The 21,018-nt window shown below is 36.1% G+C and overlaps 1 protein-coding gene across 19 annotated transcripts in view; it reads right to left on the reverse strand.

Annotated features, from left to right (window-relative positions):
• Positions 1-21,018, reverse strand: part of Lpp (LIM domain containing preferred translocation partner in lipoma) — a 642,244-nt gene that overhangs the window by 228,910 nt on the left and 392,316 nt on the right. For 18 of the 19 annotated variants that reach the window (XM_074073556.1, XM_074073563.1, XM_074073562.1 and 15 more), the window contains one exon: positions 15,525-16,208. In XM_074073556.1, coding sequence (XP_073929657.1) covers positions 15,525-16,208 — 684 coding nt within the window. Of the gene's footprint in view, positions 1-15,524; positions 16,209-19,703; positions 19,907-21,018 lie in introns of those variants that run through there. The other variant, XM_020184283.2, reaches the window with a different exon arrangement.

Here is a 21,018-nt window from a genome sequence, read left to right on the forward strand (position 1 = left end):
CCCATTTTAAGGTCTTAAGTATGGACCAAGTAGTGTTTTCAAGGCTGTGTTTTCACTCTCACTGCCTTTTGTCACATGCTCATGGAGGGCAGTATTTTAATGGTCACAGAATTTGGGGGCTTGCTTAGGGGATGTTGAGTTGGGGATATATTTAGCTGAGTGTAGAGTATATATACATGGTTTGTAGCCACTAAAGTGTGTGCTTATGTCATTGCCAGTTTTCACTGTATAGGAATGAGCTCCTAGAATACTTAAAATGGCCCTGGGCTCACTTACCTCCTACCTCAGTGATATGTGGGGTCAGAAGTCATGTGACATGAATATGGCCTGTAACACCCATTACACTGGTAGATGAGAGAATGAGGGGCAAAATGTATGGAGACAGAAAGTAAGACTGCTGAAGATTCTACTAATAGATGCATAAGAGTATATGCATGGAGGATTACTTGGTTCTCAATGATACAAAAGATGGTACTTCTTTTATTGAGTATGTGATCACTAACATACAGAAACAATTATAAATGCACCACTGATTTGATTTCTTTTCTGATGTGAATTTCACAGAGTAGAATTTATCAGCTTATGAACCAGTGCTAATAGTACAAGTTTTTCTTAACACTCACAAATAAAAGAAACTAGAAATAGACATTTCCCCAAGTTTGACAGTCATCTTAAATTTTATATGACATTATCAGTAAGACATTGTATAGATTTAAGGAAGTTTTCCCAGCTTTTAATAATAATACTAATGATAAGTTTCTATCAATCATGCTGGAAGACTGAAGTTATCCTTTCATCCTCTCTATAGAAAATATTATAAAATTAGGTTGTATGGAGAAGTGTCACAGTCACAAAATGTACCATACATCATCAGGCATTTAATAAATAAACATGTCATTTTTCTGGATTGTATGATTTTTATAGTGTTTCAATGACTTTCCTTAATTTAAAGTAGGTTGTGTTTGCCTGTCTCATCAGAAATAAAAATCCATTTTCTTATATAATTGTTATAGATTGAGTTATGCTCCCCAAATTGAAATGCTGAGCCCCTAGCCCCTAGTATTCAGAAGTTGACTATATTTAGAGAAGGGGACTTTTAAAAAGCACTTAAGCTAAAATGAAATTACTAAGGTGGACCTTAATTGAATATGACTGGTGTCCTTATAAAAAGAGGTGACAACTGGGTGCTGGTGGTTCTGTAATCTATTCAAGAGGCAGAGATCAGGAGGATCATGGTTTGAAGCCAGCCCAGGAAATAGTTCACGAGACTCTATCTCGAAAAAAAAACGTAACAAAAAAAGAGAGGCTGGTGGAGTGACTCAAGGTATAGGCCCTGATTTCAAACCCCAGTGTTGCAAAAACAAACAAAACAAAGAGGTGACTAGGACAATCACAGAGTGATGACCTTGAGAGGATACAGCAAAAATGTGGCCATCTAGAAGGCAAGGAGAAAGAGCTTTGAGGAAGCCAACTCTGTCAGCACCTTGACCTTAGATTTCTCAGCCTCAAGAATTGTGGGAAAATTAATTTCGATTGTTTATATCACCCAGTCTATGGTACTTTGTTATATAGCCTAGCAAGCTATTACAACAATTCTTGGTTCATAATTTTGTATTCTTAAAAGAAATTTTCCTCAAATTATAAACCTCAAATCTTCAGGCCTCACAAAATCTGAACATATCTCAACATACCCACATAAAAACTTATAAATTAACCTCACTCTTCATTATTTAGTATATCAACTGTAGTAGCTAAGGCCAATATATTTTTTAATCAGAAAACCTTACTTTTCTTTGCAAATGCTTTCATTTACACATTCATTTATACTTTAGGATAATAGAATTGAATCATTTAATCAAAAAAGGTTTTTAGCTTCTTAAGTATATACAACCTTATTATGTACAAAGACTCATTATCATGTCAGCAGACTCTATTTAGGCAGAAAGAATTCCTAAATACCGATCTAAGCCTTTTATTTGGTTTCCTGTTTAGTGAATTTCCTATCTTTCTCTCTAAATGTTAAGTAACTATAAGGGAGCATACTGTAAGCAAAAAGTTGGGAACTGTGCTTTATTTCACATTCCATATATCTCATATTGTTTTGTTTTATATGGCATGCAAAACTGGGGAATACTGCCTTCTGTGAAATATGTCATCATCTTTAAAATGGACTATTCTTTCTCAGAGCATCTTAATTCATCCTTTTTTTGAGGATCAAATTAATCAATGTTTATGAAATGTATTGCATTAAAATATTCAGCTATCTGAACAAAAGCAATGAAAGAGGACCCATCAATGTGGACAAAAAATTGGCTTCATTCTCTCATAATTAGAGGTTTGAGAGTAGTTTTAAAGTACAATCAATGCTGTGAGGCCTTAGATAGCCATTCTTTGATTCTTAAAATTTTTATGAATGTGTAGGATGGCTTCTTAGTAAAGTAGAGGTGATACATTTACTTCATCCTTGACAGTCCAAAATTCTATGAATTTCTCATCATTGGGCAAGAATTTTGGGGTAAATATTATGATCTATAAGATTATTGAGGAAGTTATATTTCAACTTCCAGGACTTCTCTATGACATTATAATTAATTAATATTCAAAAGAGAAAACTGTTTTTTTTTTTTTTAAATAGGAAATGCTAACACTACGGATAATGGAATATGGAAACAAAGATTCTGTCCTTTCCAGATAAGCTTTGCTAAAGGAAAGGGTCCTTTGCAAATAAAAGTTATGCGGGGAAATTAAAAAAGAAGAGAAAGCAGGGAGAGAGGGGGAGGAAATAGAAAGAGAGAAAGAGAAAAAGGAAGGGAGAAAGGGAGGAAGGGAGGAAGGGAAGAAGGGAAGAAGGGAGGAAGGGAGAAAGGGAGAAAGGGAGGAAAGGAGGAAGCAAGGAAGGGAGAAAGGGAAAAAGGGAGAAAGAAAGAAAGAAAACAAACCTATCACATGTGTGAAAGCTGGATTCTATCAACAGCCTGGTAGGAGAACTCACAGAACTGTCACAGAAGGCTGAACAGACCTGGGCTTTTCATGTGATCAGGTTCACACTTCCATGGTTTCCCCAAATAAGTCTTTCCAAACAAACTTGGCCTAGGCTCACTCATTTGGCATTTCTCCTATGGGAATGTGACTCAATGTTCTACACAAAGGTTTTTACAAATGACAGTTTTTGGATACTTATTTATTTAATCCTTTTTCAGGCCAGATTTGTTTTGCATCAATGGGAAATGAGATTAGTAAATGCAACATTCATTTTGTTCAAACTGACTCTAAATTTCAGATATAAAGGGCCTGAATTTTACAGTATATGTTAACATTTCCTTTCCCCTTACACTTTTAGGATATCTGCTGTTCATTGATAATACACATGTTTCACACAAATGTACAAACAGAGTTATTCTCCTGGCATTCGGCAAGATGTTCATGTTTGGGTGAAATTATGTTGCTCTAGAAAAACTGGGCATTGCTGGCCTTGCTACAAGTATTCCCTTCTCACTTGAAGGCATTGGGCTGATGCAACACATGGGCTGAGGAAGACTTTAGCTTGTTCTGCATCTCTTACAGTTCAGGAGTACTTTCCTCTCTGAGGTTTAAGGTTATTGGCTAGATTCTCCTCTCTAGCCAATGGAATGTTTATTTCCATTTCATAGCCCACCTATCACACCCCTCAGTCTAGCACTTGATTCATAACTGCCTAACAAACGAGAGAAAATATGAAGAGATGATCTGAAGTCCTCAATTAAAAGAACAACTAGGAAGCTTTCCTGGCAATCACCCAGTGCCTCAAGTGAAGGAAGAGTCTCAGCAGCTTAGTATACAGGACCTGCTTACCATCAGAAAATAATTGTTTTAAGGTGTATAGGTGGATTGCTGAACATCAGTGAGGATTTTTGTTAACTTCCTTTTAAAAATAGAGACAGTTAAGAATGTCTCTTAGCCAAGAATGAGGGGTAAGTGGTCCCAGCAAGTAACCTAATCCCTTTCTGTCTCAGTTTCCCACAAATGAAAGTTGAAACCTAAATAGTATCTCTAAATTCTTTTTTGGAGGACGAAACCCATGCAGGTGAAGGCATCCCAAACAAAAATCATAATTTATCTTGGGTGCTCTTTTATATGCACAATTGAGAAGGACTCTCTTTTGTTAGCACTTTGTAAGTCTTGTTTGGTGTGAACTACTTGCAATTCTATATATGATCATGGGGGAATGCTCTGTTCCTTAAAAAGTGGAAAGGCTAGCTTTTTTTTTTTTTTAAGAAATTCACACAGATGAATAAGGAGTTATAAGTGAGCAAAAACTAACATCATCAATAATACAAATCTAATCTCCCTTATTAAATTTTAGGGTCTTTGAGGATGCTTTTGGTCTTCTTTACATGTCCTTTGACATCTGTAAAAGTGGCATCTATCAACAAGGTACATGTTAAATATTTACTGAAATTAAAACAAAAAAGATAGTTCTAAAGCAATATAATAACATTGTTAAGTATAACTAAAACATACATCTTATCAATTTTTTCCCTGACATCACTACAAAGCTCATACATGTTTGGCTATACTAATAGCATAAGCAATGTTGTTAACCACATGTTTCCCTGGTCAGACAATTCCTTTGAAGGTAGCTCATGAGCTATACAGAAAGTCCTTAAAATATCCCAGTATTAGTTCTCGAAAAGAGCTCCCTGTTGATATACACATTGGCCTTCTACAGAGACTGCAAAGCATCAAAGAAGTCAATTTGAGGCAAAGGGATAACTTGGAAAGGATGGAGAGAGAAGGATACAGAAAAGTCATGAAGATGAGAAGAGCACATGTCAAGGACACTCACACCAGTATGAACAGAAAGTCTTAAGGAGAAGTTATCATTATCAACTTTTCATTGGTTCTGTAATAACGAGGGATGAGAAATCTAGCAGGATCTCAGGCTGCTTAGAACAGTGCTCTGTTAATCTATTGATCTCATCCTAGAAACAGAAGTAGGTAAAACCGTCATCCCTCACCTAAGACCACATTACCCCAAACTTTATAGTATTCAATTATTTTTACTGCTAAGTGCCATTAAAAGTTGTGTCATGCTCTATCTTCTTTAGATAAGTAATTAAAATTTGAAGATTTTTTTTAAAAACATGCAACTGTAGTTCATGTTTCAAGGTCATAAATCTTGAATCACTATGGTTTCCATAATGGCTTGTGTTATATAACATTTCCTGCCAGTTGTGAGAGCATAAGTAGTGTACATTTTGTATTTTCACTCTCATTCAACACACTCCTCCACTATCCCTAGAGCCGGATGCTAAGAAGTCTGCTTAAGTATACAAACTGAAGGAATCAGAAGAATATAAGTTCTACAGCATGAGCGGATCAGTCTATTTAAGGAGCAGATAAGATATAATGGTGTCCAGGAAGAAGGACAAATGGAATGCCTACATTAGCTGGCATGCTCCTTTTTCCCCTTTTATTCCACCTTGGACCCCAATCTATGGAATGGTGCCATGCACATTCAATGTGGATCTTTCCCTTTTTAATTAATACTCTCTGGAAATAATCCCACAGACATACCCAGAGGTGTGCTTTTCTACTCCGCTAGGCATGTCTGAATCCAATCAAGCTGATCATCAAATGAACCCTGCTTAGCTCTCCCACATTTTTTTTTATTCCATTCTCTTCGAATGACTGTGTTCAGTCACCTTCTTTCTATTTCAGTAAATGTCAACCTCAGAGAAAGTGGCATCATCCTCATTGTCCTTTGCTTGGAATATTCTTCACTGAGACATTATAAGATCTGGCTCCTTTATATCATTCTACCTTTGGGCCAAATGTCATTTCTTGAAAGACTCTAAGTTGGCTACTTAAATCAGTTACTCTGCATCCCATTATTAAAATATTTCTTTTATGTGATTCAGGTCAAGTATCACTGCCTGAAATTAGGTCTTATTGTCTCTTTTCTGAAAACACTATGAGAATATATGCTTTATGAGAAGGCAATTTTATCCTGTTTCTGAATCTAATCACAGCATAAAAAAAATTGGAGTTGAATACTTTTACAAATGCCACATGAAGCATGTGATGGCATCTAATAAAACTGCACCTTTTGTTTAAACATTTGACTTTGTTTATACTTATTAAGGTTTATAAAATAAAGAGTTTCTGAATTGGGCAAAATAAGTCATCTCTGCATGTCAATTTCTTTAGCTGCAAAGTGAAAATCATAACAATTATCTACATGAACATGTTAATGAGAACAGTATGTGAGCTAATCCATGGAAAGTGCTTGGCATAATAACTGAAAACATAATCGATATTGGCAGTTATTAATTCACACAGCTTTAAAACATTTACAAGACCATCTACTATTTGAAGTTTGAGTCCCCAGCTTTAGGCCTTTAGCCTAAGCTTTTCCAAGAATAAGAATAATCCCTTGTGTAGACGTGGTATTTTTATACTCAAAAAGTACCTTCACATCTGTTATTACACCTGAGGTCACAGTTTTACATGTGGTTTGGAACTCAAACCCACACTGGCAGTGGGATAAAAAACAATAGGTTTACTCTGGTAAAAAACAAAAACAAAACCAAAAAAACCTATAGATACCAGTTGCTATAGTTTGGATCTGGAATGTCCCCCAAAGGTCTGTATGTTAAAGGCTTGGTCCTGAATTTTAGGTTACTAGGAGGTCATGGAACCTTTCAGAGGTGGCACCTAGTGAAAGGTCTACAGGTCATGGGGCCAGGCCTTTTGGACACCAGTCTCTTCCTTTTCTGTCTTTTGGGCATGAATAGCTAGCTTTGCCCCACCATGTGGTGCCTGCCAGAATGTACTGTCTCAACACTAGCCCCAAAGCAATGGGGCCAACTGACCATGGACTAGAACCTCTAAACTGTTAACCAAAGCAAACTTTTCCTCTATAAGCTGATTACTGCTGATATTCTTTATAGTAACAGAGAGCTGATCAACACATCATGTGTCATAACCATCCATAATTATGTTAAAGATTGCATTTTATTCACTATGAAAAAATAAGGAATCATTAAATGGTAGTTCCATATAGAGTACAAGTAGTACACCTACCTACACCTTATCCTTTCATTTCACAAAAATCTCTAATTGTATGTCAAAAATGATGAAGGTATTTACATTCAAGGAGATAGAAATGTAACAAATATTTATAAAGACTGAATAAAAAGGAGTCTTAATATTGAATCCAGATTTAGGAAGGAGTCTCCATTCCTTAACTCTTACTATAATGTTTACTGAATCTTGAGTTTTTAAATGTTGTATCCCAGAAATACAACTCTAATGTTTTATTCTCTAAACTGTTGGGCTCAAGGAATATTTTATGTTTGAACAACTGTACAGTGTCCATTATACATAGAAACACAGACAGCCAGGAATGAAGGCAAATGTCACAGAGCAGAAAAAGCAATGGGCTAGTTTTAGTAAGAGACCTAGCTTCTCTTCCTCTTTCTGGCATTCAGTATTGATATAATACTAGAGAAATTGCTTCTGAACATATTGTAGAGTTCCCACTATATATAAAAGTGCTTGGCAAATTTTATAAGGTACAGCAATAATGTTACATGTTATTATAATACATTTCAAAATGTTATTTTAAGAAAGCAACATTCTGAAATAAACCAAGCTGTATTTTTTTAAGGAACATTCCTTGAATTCCAAGGATGAAATAGAGCAAACACCATACTATTTTCTAAGTGTTTCTAAAAGTTGGATTTTCCACTTTTTGGGAAATCACAGATCTAAAATAACAAGTAAATTTTTGTTTTTTTAGGACAATACTTTTGGAATTATATAGTTAAAACCATTTGACTTTCACTATGGGAAAATTCCTAATATTCTGCAGTGAATTTTCATATTCACCACTGATCATCATATATCAATAATGAGAAATTTTCTGTTTGCTATGGAAGAGAACAACTTTACTCTCTCCTCTGAAATTGTATATTATGAATGTTTGCATTTGGCCAGTAAGGAAATGAAATACCTTCATTCTGTTTCAAGGAACTGGATGTATTGATAAGTCAGATTTTGCTATAAAACAAAACAAAGACAAAACCAATGTGTATGTTCTCTCACTTGGTAAAATACACACAAAAAATAATATAGTGTTATAATTGTCTGTTAAAATGACTTATATAATTTTCCAAAAAACATTAGGGACCTTGGGATACTTTTAAACATCTAAACCTATGAAGAAAAGACTAGAGGAATAGATAATATTCACAGACATTTCCTAGGTAGTAGGACATCCATGCTTATGATAACACTTAACATTAGGAGCCCGAGTTGTAGACTGAGTCAAAATCATAGAGGCCCTGGGAAGCCTCTTCATAGAAGCAGCTGTGAGATGGAACATGGAACCCTTTGAATAGGAACCATTGTACAGTGTTTAGAAGCTTTACAAAAATGAGGCTGGAGGTATGAAGATAGGAGACAAGTTCATCCTGGCAGTGGCTGTTATTATACCCTTTAAAGGTCTTTCACTTCTGAACTCACATGTCTTAAACTATTCTTAAGCACTGTAGAGAAGAATTATTTGGTATAGAAAGAAGACTTGTTTTATACTTAAATGTGCCACTTAATTCTTATTTATCTCTTTCAGGTACAATAGCTCTTTAAGGCCTCAGTTTCTCATCTAAAGGGACGTGACTCTTTAGCAACACTGAATGTTGCTTCTGCGTCTAAAGATTCAGTACGTTAGTCTAGGGATGCAGAGAATAAAAATTTCTTATTTTTTCCCAGTTTACAACCTTGTAGAATATTGTTTTTCTTTAATGAGGAAACAAATCCTTTAAGTACAAAAAGTAGTTGGATTCTTATCCATAAAGAAAATAAACAATTGAAAAAAATAATTTGTTTACAGATGAAATGATCAGGTAGAAAAGCCTAAAGACTATTAAAGAAGGTAGTAGAAGTATTTACTGTAACAAGGGCACAGGATACAACATCAATATAGAAAACCATTTGTTGTTCTATATGTTAATAACAAATAATTGCAAAGTGAAATTTAAAATGTCATTCGCAATAGCATCCCCAAACCTGAAATGCTTAGGACAAAATCGAACAAAACATGCTTTACATTATTAAGAGATATTAATGGAGACATATTAATGGAGACCCATGTTCATGAATTGGAAAACTCAATTCTGTTAAGATACAAAATATTTTCAAATTTTTTGTATCTATATATTCTATAGATTCAACACAAATTCAGTAAAAGATCCCAACCGACTATTTTTTGGAAATTGCCAAGATAATGCTAATTAGTTATATGAAAATAAAAAGGACTTAGAACAAAGTCCAAGGGGGGAGAAATGACCCAAATATTGTATGCACATATGAAAAAAAAAAAGAAAAAAACAAAGTCCTTTTCTAAAAGAGAGTAAACATGGAGCACATCCATTTCCTGGTTTCAAAATCTACATAAAAAGTCATTGATCAGTATAGTGTGAGATTAATGTTAAGGATAGACATAAAATTAATGAAACAAATTGGAGAGTTCAGATAGGCCCACACACATCTGATCGGTTAGTTTTTGTCAAAGGTATGTAGGTAATTCAATGAAAGAATAGAGCTGTTTCATCAAATCATGTTGGAAAAATTGGAATATTCCAATGGGAAAGCATGAACTTTGGTAATTTTCTTGAAACTGAGGATGTGTGTAGGACCAAAAGTCTCCACTCAGCTTTGCTGGCTTAGGTGTTTAGCCAGAGGGAGGGTCTGAGTTGCAGATTTTATTCTCAGAAAGCTGAAGAAGGACCTTCACAGACATGGAGAGCGAATTAACTAGGAGAGTTTGTTGAGATAGAAAAACAGCAGGATACAACTCCCAGAGCTGGGCGGGGTTCCAAAAAAGGGTATCAGAGGAGTGATGTGGTCTAACACTTTTATCCATTTTCTCCATGGTGTTGCTCAATCTCTATGCTAATTAGGGATGTAGAAAGCAGCATTCTGGTTGGTTGTGCCTACAACATTCTGACTGGTTGTGCCTTGGTCCTCACAGTGTCCTTATTCTGGTCAGTCCTGCTTTTCTCTCTTTCCACCCGTTAAGTGCACAGGGAGGTCATAACAGAGGTTTCCAGGGGATCTTCTGTCCTAGCTATACTGTCTCATTTCAGCTAACTACCTAGTCAAATTATTCAATCTCACATCAAACAAAAAATTAATTTCACATGAATCATAAACATAAACTTACATTTTAAAATATCTAAAATACAGCAGAGAATAAAATCATTGTGACTACAGGGAGGCAAAAACATCCAAGGAAACAAAAAGTACAATCTCTAGAAAACAAGTCACAAACTGGCTCTCACCAAAATTTAAAATGTTTGCCTTCCAAGAACAAAATTAAGAAAATGAAAAGTAAAGTTACAGAGTACAAAAAGTATTGGCAATGCATGCACATATCTAAGGACTCTTGTTTACAATATATAAAGAATTCCTATAGCTCTTTATAAAAATGTAAAAAAAAAGGCTATGCAGTAAGCAAGGCAGGGATTGTGTTTCCCATTTTACAGATGAAAAAAGTAAGGTCTAGTGAGGTCTGGGAAGGCCCCAGTGTGTTGCCATGTCAGACCTGGTGCCAGAGCTGTGATTGTATATATTACCAAGTCCCTCTTGTAATTTTTATTCCTGGTCACAAAACTTTTCTCTTTTATGAGTCTAAGGAATTTTCTTCTTTGGGACAGGAATACTTTTCTTGAGAGATACAAGCATAATTGCATTTGCCTGACATTTCTTTTCTTCCACCTGTTGGTGTGAGTACTTTGAGAGAAGCCAGTTGTGTGTAAGTGCCTCTCTTCTCTTCAGACATCAGGTAGGCACTAACAAGGAAGATAGAGATCTTGTGTTTGCTCTCTGGTATTTTTTAATAACCACTTTAGCTATGGTTTTGGAGTTTTCCTCTGAGTCCTTCTTGCTTTAGGTTGCCACAAATCCTCACATTTTGGGGTCACTGATTCCTGTTTCTTTTTAAACCGTATAGGTCTATGTGTTATGTGACCTTTGTCTTCTAATCTTCAGTTTTAGGGAACTGAAAGTTTAGGAAGTTTTGTTAGGACTCAACTCCAAGTAATTCCCTCTTGGGTACAACGACCAAGAGATGTGGAATGTTAGAGCTAAAGGGACTTTAATCCATGTGCCCTGTCACAGTTAGAAGATATGACCAGCTGGGTGCCGGTGGCTCCTGTTTGTAATCTTGCCTACTCAGGAGGCAGAGATCAGGAGGATCGTGGTTCAAAGCCAGCAAATAGTTCATGAGACACTTATCTCAAAAATACCTAACACAAAAATAGGGATGATGGAGTGGCTGAAGGTGTCTGCCCTGAGTTCAAGCCCCAGTACTGAAAAAAGAAAAAAAAAAAAGCTATTAAGAATTGGCAAAAATTTGATCACACCAGGATATGGCCAATAGGTACATGAAGAATGCTCCATATGACTGGTCAAGAGGAAAAGGTAAATTTAAACCACAGTGAAATACAACTATGTACCAACTGAATGGCTACACTGAAAACTGACAATACCAAGAAGGATTAGGGAGCAACTGGACTTCTCAGACTTTACTGGGCAAGGGCTCTACCACTGAGCTACACCCCCAGCCCTTCGCCCACATTTCCTTATATATGAGAAATGAAAGTTATGTGCACAGAAAGATTTGCACATAAATGTTCATATTAATTTTGTTTATAACTCAAAATGAAAAATAAATGGCCCCAAATAGGTGAATATTTAAATAAAATATTGTTTATATCCATACAATGGAACAACCACTTAGGAATAAAAGTAAATGAACTCTTGACACACACAAAACACAAACAAGTCTCAAGAAATTAAAATGAGTAAAATAAGTTCACACACAAGCATGCATGTTAGATGATTCTATGAAAATAGGAATTTTTAAAAAGGCAAAAATAATCTATAATGTTGGAAAACAGAATGATTGCCTCAGACTAAATAGAGAGGAACAGACTGCAATAAGGCACAGGGGAGCTCTGTGTGGTAGGTGAAATGTTCTGTACCTTGATTGTGGTTAGTTACACAGAGGCATATATTTGTCCAAGTTATACCATTAAAATTGGCACATTTTATTAAATTAAATCTCAACAAGCTTACTGAAAATGTAAATCAACATATCCTGTGGACATTTGGCAATACTGGAAAGTGAAAATTATGTATGTATTTGTATATGTAAAATGGCAGAGACACATACACACATATGAAAAAATTATCTAGCTACTTTGAATTTTGAGCTGCTCATGTGACAATACTTATGTCACAAAGGTTATCTAAGCTACTTGGTGGAATAGATTTGAGTTTTGGTATTTTTGCTGAACAACCTGCTAAGTTCTAAACCAGGTATTTTTCCTTATTTTAGAAGGACAGAGGAAATTCTAAGCATGTTAATTAAATATGAGAAGGGGATCAGGAACTAGTGAAAAGGTCAGTTAGAGATGAATCAACTTGGGATGTAATACATTTGTACATGAAAGCAATGCTAGGAATCTCTCTGTATAGCTATCCTTATCTCAACTAGCAAATGCTTTGTCTTTCTTTTATTGCTTATATTTTCTCTTCAACAAAATTAGAGATAAGGGCAAAACAGATTCTGCCTGGAAGCAAGGAGGGGTGGGGAGGAGAGGGAGGGGATGGCGGGTAAGGGGGAGAAATGGCCCAAACAATGTAAGCACATATGAATAAATGAATTGAAAAAAAAAAAAAAAAGAATGTAGGGCTGGCAGATTGGTTCAAGTGCTAGAGGACCTGGGTGGTCTGCCTAGCTAGCAAGTACAAGGCCCTAAATTCAACCTCCAGTACTGCCAAAACTGAAAAACAAATAGTATGTACTCTGTTAGCTGCTCTGTAGGACACAGGTTTTAAAATACCATCTTCATCCCTTTAAACTTAAAGAGTCTACAATATGCTAGGGTATGAATTGGTGGAAAATAGGTACACAAATGACTCTAGTAAAATAAAAATGTAAAAATATCCAAAAGAGAGTATAAAATAATGTAGAACTAGAGTTTAAGCAGAAGAGAAATCTTCATTTGGATGTGTAAATTTTCTCATTATTTGGGGAAGGACTGGGAAAATATTACTAGAAGGAGCTCAGAGAGCAAAGCTACAGAGATGAGAATTAACCAGGAATACCTCAAAGGGGAAGAAAAATTGGAAAGCCAGTTGGGGTCCCAATATATTCTATAGCTGGTTGAAAACTTCTTAAGGCTTTTGAAAAAGGCAGTAAATGACAAGGGCAAGTTGCACATCTAATCTAAAAGTATTTGTAGGGTGAAAGGGTGTGGGTGAACAGCAGGAGGAAGAGACATAAGTTAAGAGGTCATTTCAATGGTGCAGGTGAGAAATGAAGATGCCTGAACATGGTAGTTTGTGGTAGATAAGAAAATACATTTGTGACCAGGTAAGCAAAAAGAATCTCAGGACCAACTTTATGTGGGTAATGGAGAACAGGAAGACTGGACATAGGGATTTAATGTGTGTTTCTCTTCCAACTCTGTATGATGACTGACAAAGTCTACTTCCATGTCCATATGAATAATGGGCCATTGCAGAACCATGTGCAATGTTGCTGATATGGAGCTCCCATCATCCAATCAGAACACTAATATCCAGTGAATTGCCAAAGGAAGAACAGGGATGATCTTTAGAGAACTTGACTTGGAGTTGTGCCTTTCCCAGAAATTTGAGGAGGCTTTAAGTGAGTGATTCTTACCACTGAGGTTTTGGACTCCCATTAGTAGGAGAGATAAAAACCTCTATCTGGGCTTAATGATCGTGGACATTTGTGAGATCCACTCAGTGCTTTGGAAACTGATAAGTTCTGCCCAAAGAAGAATTACGAATAGTACTTACACTTGCATCCTCAAGCCATAGCTTCCATTCTCATCTTCACACATAATCTAGTATTAGCAACTGACCAGGGTTATCTATCTGCATCTAACCCTCTGCCCACCCTAACCATCTCTTCTTTATTGTTTCTCTAATTTTAGAATTGAGAGATATTTAGCACAGGGATTACCACCCAGATGGTTCTCTTTAATGTCACCAATTCTTTGCAATGCACCCAATATCAATGTCCTTATAATAAGTTAAAGAAATGTAAATATCCTGATATTACCAGAAAGTAAAAATGCTACTTTGTCAACATTCTGAAATGTTTCCTTAATCTGAACAGAAATTACATGTCTGGGAGTTCCTTCAACACTGATTCTAACAGTTCTTTCAACCATTACATATCCCTGCAAACCCCATATCCAAATGAAAAGACATCATCTGTTCTCATGCTAGAGAAGAAGCACTTTGTTAGATTTAATGAAAAATGGTTTGTTGATATTTAAGGACTCACTGTCCTGAAGGATTTTCCAAGGAAATTTTAATAACAGGTGATTTTAGAATTTAGCCCAACCTCTACATTAGGTGGAATAAGTCCTTTGACTTCCTTAGCAAGCAACAGCACCAGTGCTTTCATGCACTTTGTGGTAAATATTTGTCCCCACACTATAGCTGAGGTGACCTAGATCCTGTTTCATGATAAGGAAATGGGTGCCAAAGTTGTTTTGCCACTGAAGACTTCACTCATGACTGGCCACCAGGCCCAAGCTACCTTATATGAACATTACAGAAAATAGATATCCACAGTCATAAGGATGTGAAAATGTACAGGACAAAAGTTCTGGGAATAATCCAGAAACATGGAATTAATATTAGCTTGCATAAATTAGCACAAAAAACTGACAATATCTTTAAGAGGATTTTCAGCCCTAAGGGAAAATTTTTCCCTTATAAAGAATTGCTTATAACAATATTTTTCAAGGAACTCAGCTCAGATGGTACAGAAAGCACATTGTGGTGTAGCTTATTACTTTGGACAAACCTTATTTAAGACACAAAAAAAACCTATAAGCATTGACAAAGAGTAGTATTTCACAATCATTTAAAGTTTTAAGTTGGAATCTTTACATTGAAAAATCACCAAGGCTAGTCTACTTTCATGCAATGGTCATGAATGAGGTTAAAAATGTATTCCTCCAGCTCTTCACAGACCCCACTTGAGAAGGGCTCCATTGTTCTAAGGAACCTGATAGTCATTTGAAGAACCACAGTTAGAACAGCAACTTTCATGTAAGGATAATACTTACTTATTTTATTTATTTAGATATTCATTATGGTACTGGGATTTGAACTTGGGGCCAGGTGGTGGCTAGAGGGGTGTTCTACAATTCGAGCCACAGTCCCAGCTCCAGGAATAACAGTTTAGTAGATACCCTACAGGAAATTTTTGGTATAGTGTTAAATGTAAGAATGGACCTGTCTGGAGGTTTTCAACCTTATCAAAATATATGGAAATAAAAAAGTATAGTCCAACCTTCTACTCAGTCCATTTTGTTAATGACACAAAAGAGTAGAACATGTATGTTTGTCTTCGGCTTTGCTCTCTGGAGCAGATGGACTAAGGTAGACACTCCTTTTACCATATCAAAATGTTACTGAATTCTTACCTTTGGCTGCAGTGGTGGTGCACAGGGAGCTGAAACAGGATCTGTGATATAGGTCTTCTTGGGACCAGTGGCTGGATACATTCCAGATGGGTTCTGGTTCCCTGCTACAGGAAGACTATACCCAGGTTCCCGCTTCCAGGTATTGGGATGACCTTGTTGAGCATAGGCAGGATCCGAGTCATTTCTGCCCCCATAGCCAGGCCCTGCTGCATAATAGGGTTCATAATAGCGTCCTTGGTTGGGGGCATACCCATATCCAGGCTCAGGCTGAAGTCCTGGTGATGGAATATATGAGTAATCAGTGCCAGCCCGGGTTGGAGGAGGTGGACACTGTCCCGACATAGAAACTGGCTGAGTATTATAGCCATGGGGCCCTGGGTTGTACATCTGTCCTGATGAAGGGCCAGCCATATAATGCGGACTGGGCTGAGCTGACTTCACTTGCACATTGAAGGTGGGTCTTGATGGTGTAGATGCCGTGGTGTAGGAGGCTGGGACTGGCTGAGGCTGGGGCTTCAGTGTACCAATTGGAGTCACAGGGATGGGTGCAGCCTGGGGTGCAGGCTGTGGTTTCATTGTAGACTTTTTGGTTGCCGTTAGAGGAGGTTGGTTTGGAATGACCATTCTCTTGTGTCCTGTGACAGGAGTAGAGACTGGAGGAGAGGCTGTTGAACTAGTGGTGCCCTAAATTAGAAGAGAAAAAAATAATGTAAAGATTATTGCCAATGAAACCAAATAAAAATAAATAAATGAGCAAATATTAATTACTAATTATTTATATAGTCACATATAAGGTACAAATTAGGCATGGTCTTGCCTTCAAAGAATTCACAGACTAACACCAAAGTCAGTTGTATTTCTGTGCACAACCAATGAAAAAATGAAAAAAAATAATGAAACAAGTCAAATTAAAATAGTACTAAAAAGAGTACAACTCTTAAGAGCAAAGTTAATTAAGAGAGCGAAATATGTGCAGACTGAAAAGCATAAAATAGCAATGAATGTAATTAAACAAGGTACCAACAAATAGAATGGCATCTGAGTTTATGGACTGGAAGGTTAATTATTGTTAAAATGTCCATACTACACAAAATGATCTTCAGATTCAATATAATTCCTATCAAAATCCCAATATTTGCAATAAAAATAAAAGAAATGACCTTAAAATTAATTTGTTATAACAAAAGACCATGAATAGCCAATCAATCCTGAGAAGGAACAATAAAAAGCTAGATGTACAATTACTGATTTAAAAATATATTACAAAGCTACAGTAATCAGAATAATGAGGTAGAGGCACAAAGACAGACATAGAAGCCAATGAAACAGAATAGAGAACTCAGATACACACACACACACACACACACTGACTGATTTTTCACAACAATGCCAATAACACACACTAGGAAAAGTATAATTTCTTCAACAAATAGTGCTGAGAAACCTGGATGTCCACAAGTAAAGGAATAAAATTGGACCCTTATCATCATGAACCTAAAATAGATTAACAATTTAAACACACAAAAGACTTAAGACCTAAAAGAAAAACATGTAGAAGTAAACTCTCAAAGCTTCATGACATCGGTCTTACCAAGACTCTCATGGATATGACACCAAAAGCAAAGAAAACAAGTGGAGCAATGTCAAACAAAAACACTCAGTACAGAGAAGTAAAAACCAACAGAATGAAAAGGCAAACCAAAAACCGGAGAAAATGCTTGCAAACCACGTAACCATGTATCCAATAAGAGGTTAATATGCAAAATAAATAAGACACATGTACAACTCAATAGTTCAAAAAATAAACATAAATTGGTTAAAAAATGAGCTAAGGATATGAATACATGCTATTTTCAAAAGACATACACAAATGGCCAAGTATAAAAACTGTTCAGGGTTACTAATCATGAGGAAATACAAATCAAAACCTCAACAGGATATCACATCATCATCGTCAGGAAACCTATTATTAACTCAAGCAAGCCAACCAAAAAAGACAAGTATTGGCCAGGAATGTTGGAATCCTTATACACTGTTGGTGGGAATGCAAAGTGATAAGCCAGTATACAAAACAGTATGGGGGTTCCTCAAAAAATTAAAAATAGGATTTGGCAATCTCGCTTATGGTATTTATCTAATACATTTGAAATAAGGATATCAGAGATACTATTAGTACTATGTTTGTTGTAGCACTATTCATAATACTCAAGTTGGAAGCAAGTTACATGCCTGTCAACAGATGAATGGACAGAGAAAAATGTGTCACGTGCATATAATGCAATACTACTCAAAAAGAAGGAAATTCGACAATATGCAACAATATGAACGTACCTTGAGGACACTGAAGTAGGAGAAATAAACCAGTCACAGAAAGGCAAATACTGCATGATTCTACTGTATGAAATGTCAAAATAATTAAATTCATAGAATTAAGGAATGGGTCTGAGTGGAAGATGAAATTGAGAGGTACTTACCAGTGGACATAAAATTTTAGTCAAGCAAGATAAACGAGCTCTGGAGGTCTGCTGTTCAATATTTTACCCATCATCAACAATAATGTATTGTGTACTTAAAATTTTATTGAAAGAGTAGCAAGACAGGAATGCATGCTATCTTGATGTCAGCAAAAGGGAAATTGAAGGACCACTCCAAGAAAGAGGAGATGCACAAAAGGTGCACCTTGTCTGTCCTTGTCTCACGACCACAGCAAACTCTCATTTGTACTATCTTCATGCATCAGTTCCTCTCTCACACTACGGGAGAGAGACAAGCTATCCATCATAGAGTACAACCCTCTCTCAGCTGAGCTCTCTGAGGTTAACATGTTGAAGGTGCTTGGAAAATGACAGGTGGAAAAATATCACATAAAGTGACAGTTACGGAGATTCAAGTATCAGAAAATTACATATATGTATTTATAGATGAGTGTAATATTTAAATGTGCTCACTTTTCAAAAAGAAAATGTTAAATCATGATAAAAATTTAAAAATCCTTACAAAAACAAAAATAAAATGAAGTGTCAAAAATATATGCTTGGAAAAACACCAAATCATTCAGTAAGTAGAAAAGATTCAACATGTGGATCTTTAGTCCAATTAATGAAATATGTAGACCAGGTAAGTGTTCTTTAACAGTGAATAACTTAAATAAATAGGCATTAAAATGATTTCTATTCCTTACCTCTTCCATGCCTGAGGTAAAATATGTAATACTCCAATGGGATATGTATGATATATACATGTATATTAGATACATATCATACATACATATATAGCAGTGCTATCTTACAGCACATAGTTTTGGTCTATAAAATAATCAGAAACATGCCAATACATACCACAAGAAAATTTACAATAGAGTTGAGGAAAATATTCCTATCGCCATGAAAGAATTCTATTAGGGAATATTTCCTAGATGCAAGCAATGGCTCCTGAGATAGTTCTTCAAGGCCTTTACCCAAAGACTTAGGAATGCTTGTGTGTGTTTGTTCACCAGGAAAGGAAGAGAAACTTGTAAAAGATTTATTTCTAAGTAATGAGGTCTACATTAATTCTTTACTTGAAAATGTGATTGGTTTTACTTTTCAAATTGTGTGTCTTTGAGTATCTGTTCTGGGACAGAGTTTAAAGCTGCAGTGGAAAGGATGCCTGTCTTTAGCCCAGTTGCTCAATCACTATCTCCATCGTTGGATTTATAGTGTTCAGATTATGAACTCTGGGGTTCTGCTGATGTTGAGTCATCAAAGAAAGCAAAGTTTTATCCATTCTTTCAATGAATCCAAGCTGACAGTTTTATGATGGAAATAGTTGACTAAGAAAACCTAACCTTAATTTTTTTCTAGGTTCAAATGGACTTTTCCATGCCCTCTGTTAGAGAATGACAGAATAACTATGTACTTGAAGAGAAGAGAAGAGAAGAGAAGAGAAGAGAAGAGAAGAGAAGAGAAGAGAAGAGAAGAGAAGAGAAGAGAAGAGAAGAGAAGAGAAGAGATGGGAAAGGGAGGGAGAGGAGAAAGGGAGGAGGGAGAGAAGAAAGGAAACAAACTCTTCCACAGTTTCCTCTAATTTAACAGAGAACTAAATCAAGAATTTCTCTAGGAAACTATATTTGAGACTAATGATACATGGAAAAGATTGCTATAAGAGTCAGTATTGCAACAAAAACAATGATACACTCACTCTCAATCTTCTCAAGGAGTTGATTCCCTGAGGTGTAGAGACATCAATAGAGACTCAGTAATAATCTGGGGCTAGCACAGCCAGAGTTGGCATTCCTAGGTTAAAGAGGACCAGGACACAAAGCAGTTATTTGAACCTGGAAGAAGAAAGAAGAGAACCCTGAGAGGACTAGTGACCCTCCTTGGCAGGCAGACTATGAAGGACATAATCAGTAAGCCAGAGGAAGAAACATGGCACAAGAGGGTGTCAGTATCTCTCAAGGTGGCACTATTGTCAACTTTAGCTTGATAATAATGTGTTTTGCTGCCTACTTATCCAATGAGATAGTGCCCTTTAATCATCATGCTAACAAAAAAGCCCCTATTAATAACCAGTCTCCCCCTGATCAATAGGTAGTTTTCATTCTGATTGAGAATTATTGGAAATGACATGCTGATCAAATGTCCTGAGGAAATGTTTTGTCTGTATCTCTGGATCAATTTAGATCAACAGGAAGCTATATATCTATATCAAATTGAATTTTCTGTTATAGCAAATAAAGTAATTTTCTAATTTTTATGAGAAATTACTACTAATAACAGTAACCAACATTTATCAAACAGCCTGACAATATGATTTTCCAACAAAGGATTTCTTTTCTTCTATGTCTCCATTTGCTCCCTTCAGGGGCATGCCAACAACCTAATAGTTCTATTTCTGGATTCTGAATGATATGGCTGAATATTTAACTATACCATGCATCATGTACTTGGATGTCTCATATGCTTTTCAGACTCAACATATTAAAACTGTGCTCATTATCTTCCAAGAATCTGCTTTTGTTTGGTTTTCTGATCCACCCAGTTGCTGCTCAAATGAGAACACATGAAGTCATCACGGGAGAATGATTCTCCCATGCTTCGCATTCAAGCACTAAATCCTGCTGATCTTATTCTCTACATAGGAAATTTCCTAACTCAAATATGGCCACATCTCACCAGTTTCACTGCTGCAACCCAATTGCAAGATAACACCATTTTCACCAGTCATCCTTCAACAGTATCTAAATGGTGTCCTAGTGTCTACTTCTGTTTCCCTTCAGTGATTTCCTTATTCAACAGCTGGAGTGATTTCTCTCTAATTCTCATATAATCACAATACTTTCTTGTCTAAAAATCTTCAATAGGTTAGTTGACAATGGACTCAAATCTACTTCTCTTATCTCTCATCACTTTCATGTCCCTTTTTTCCATCGACCTTCATTCATTTGCCAAGGACTCTCATATCTCAGAAATTACATACAATGTACTTCCAAAATTCTCTGTGAATTTTGGGT

Source organism: Castor canadensis, chromosome 5, assembly GCF_047511655.1.
Source record: "Castor canadensis chromosome 5, mCasCan1.hap1v2, whole genome shotgun sequence".
NCBI classification, from domain to species: domain Eukaryota; kingdom Metazoa; phylum Chordata; class Mammalia; order Rodentia; family Castoridae; genus Castor; species Castor canadensis.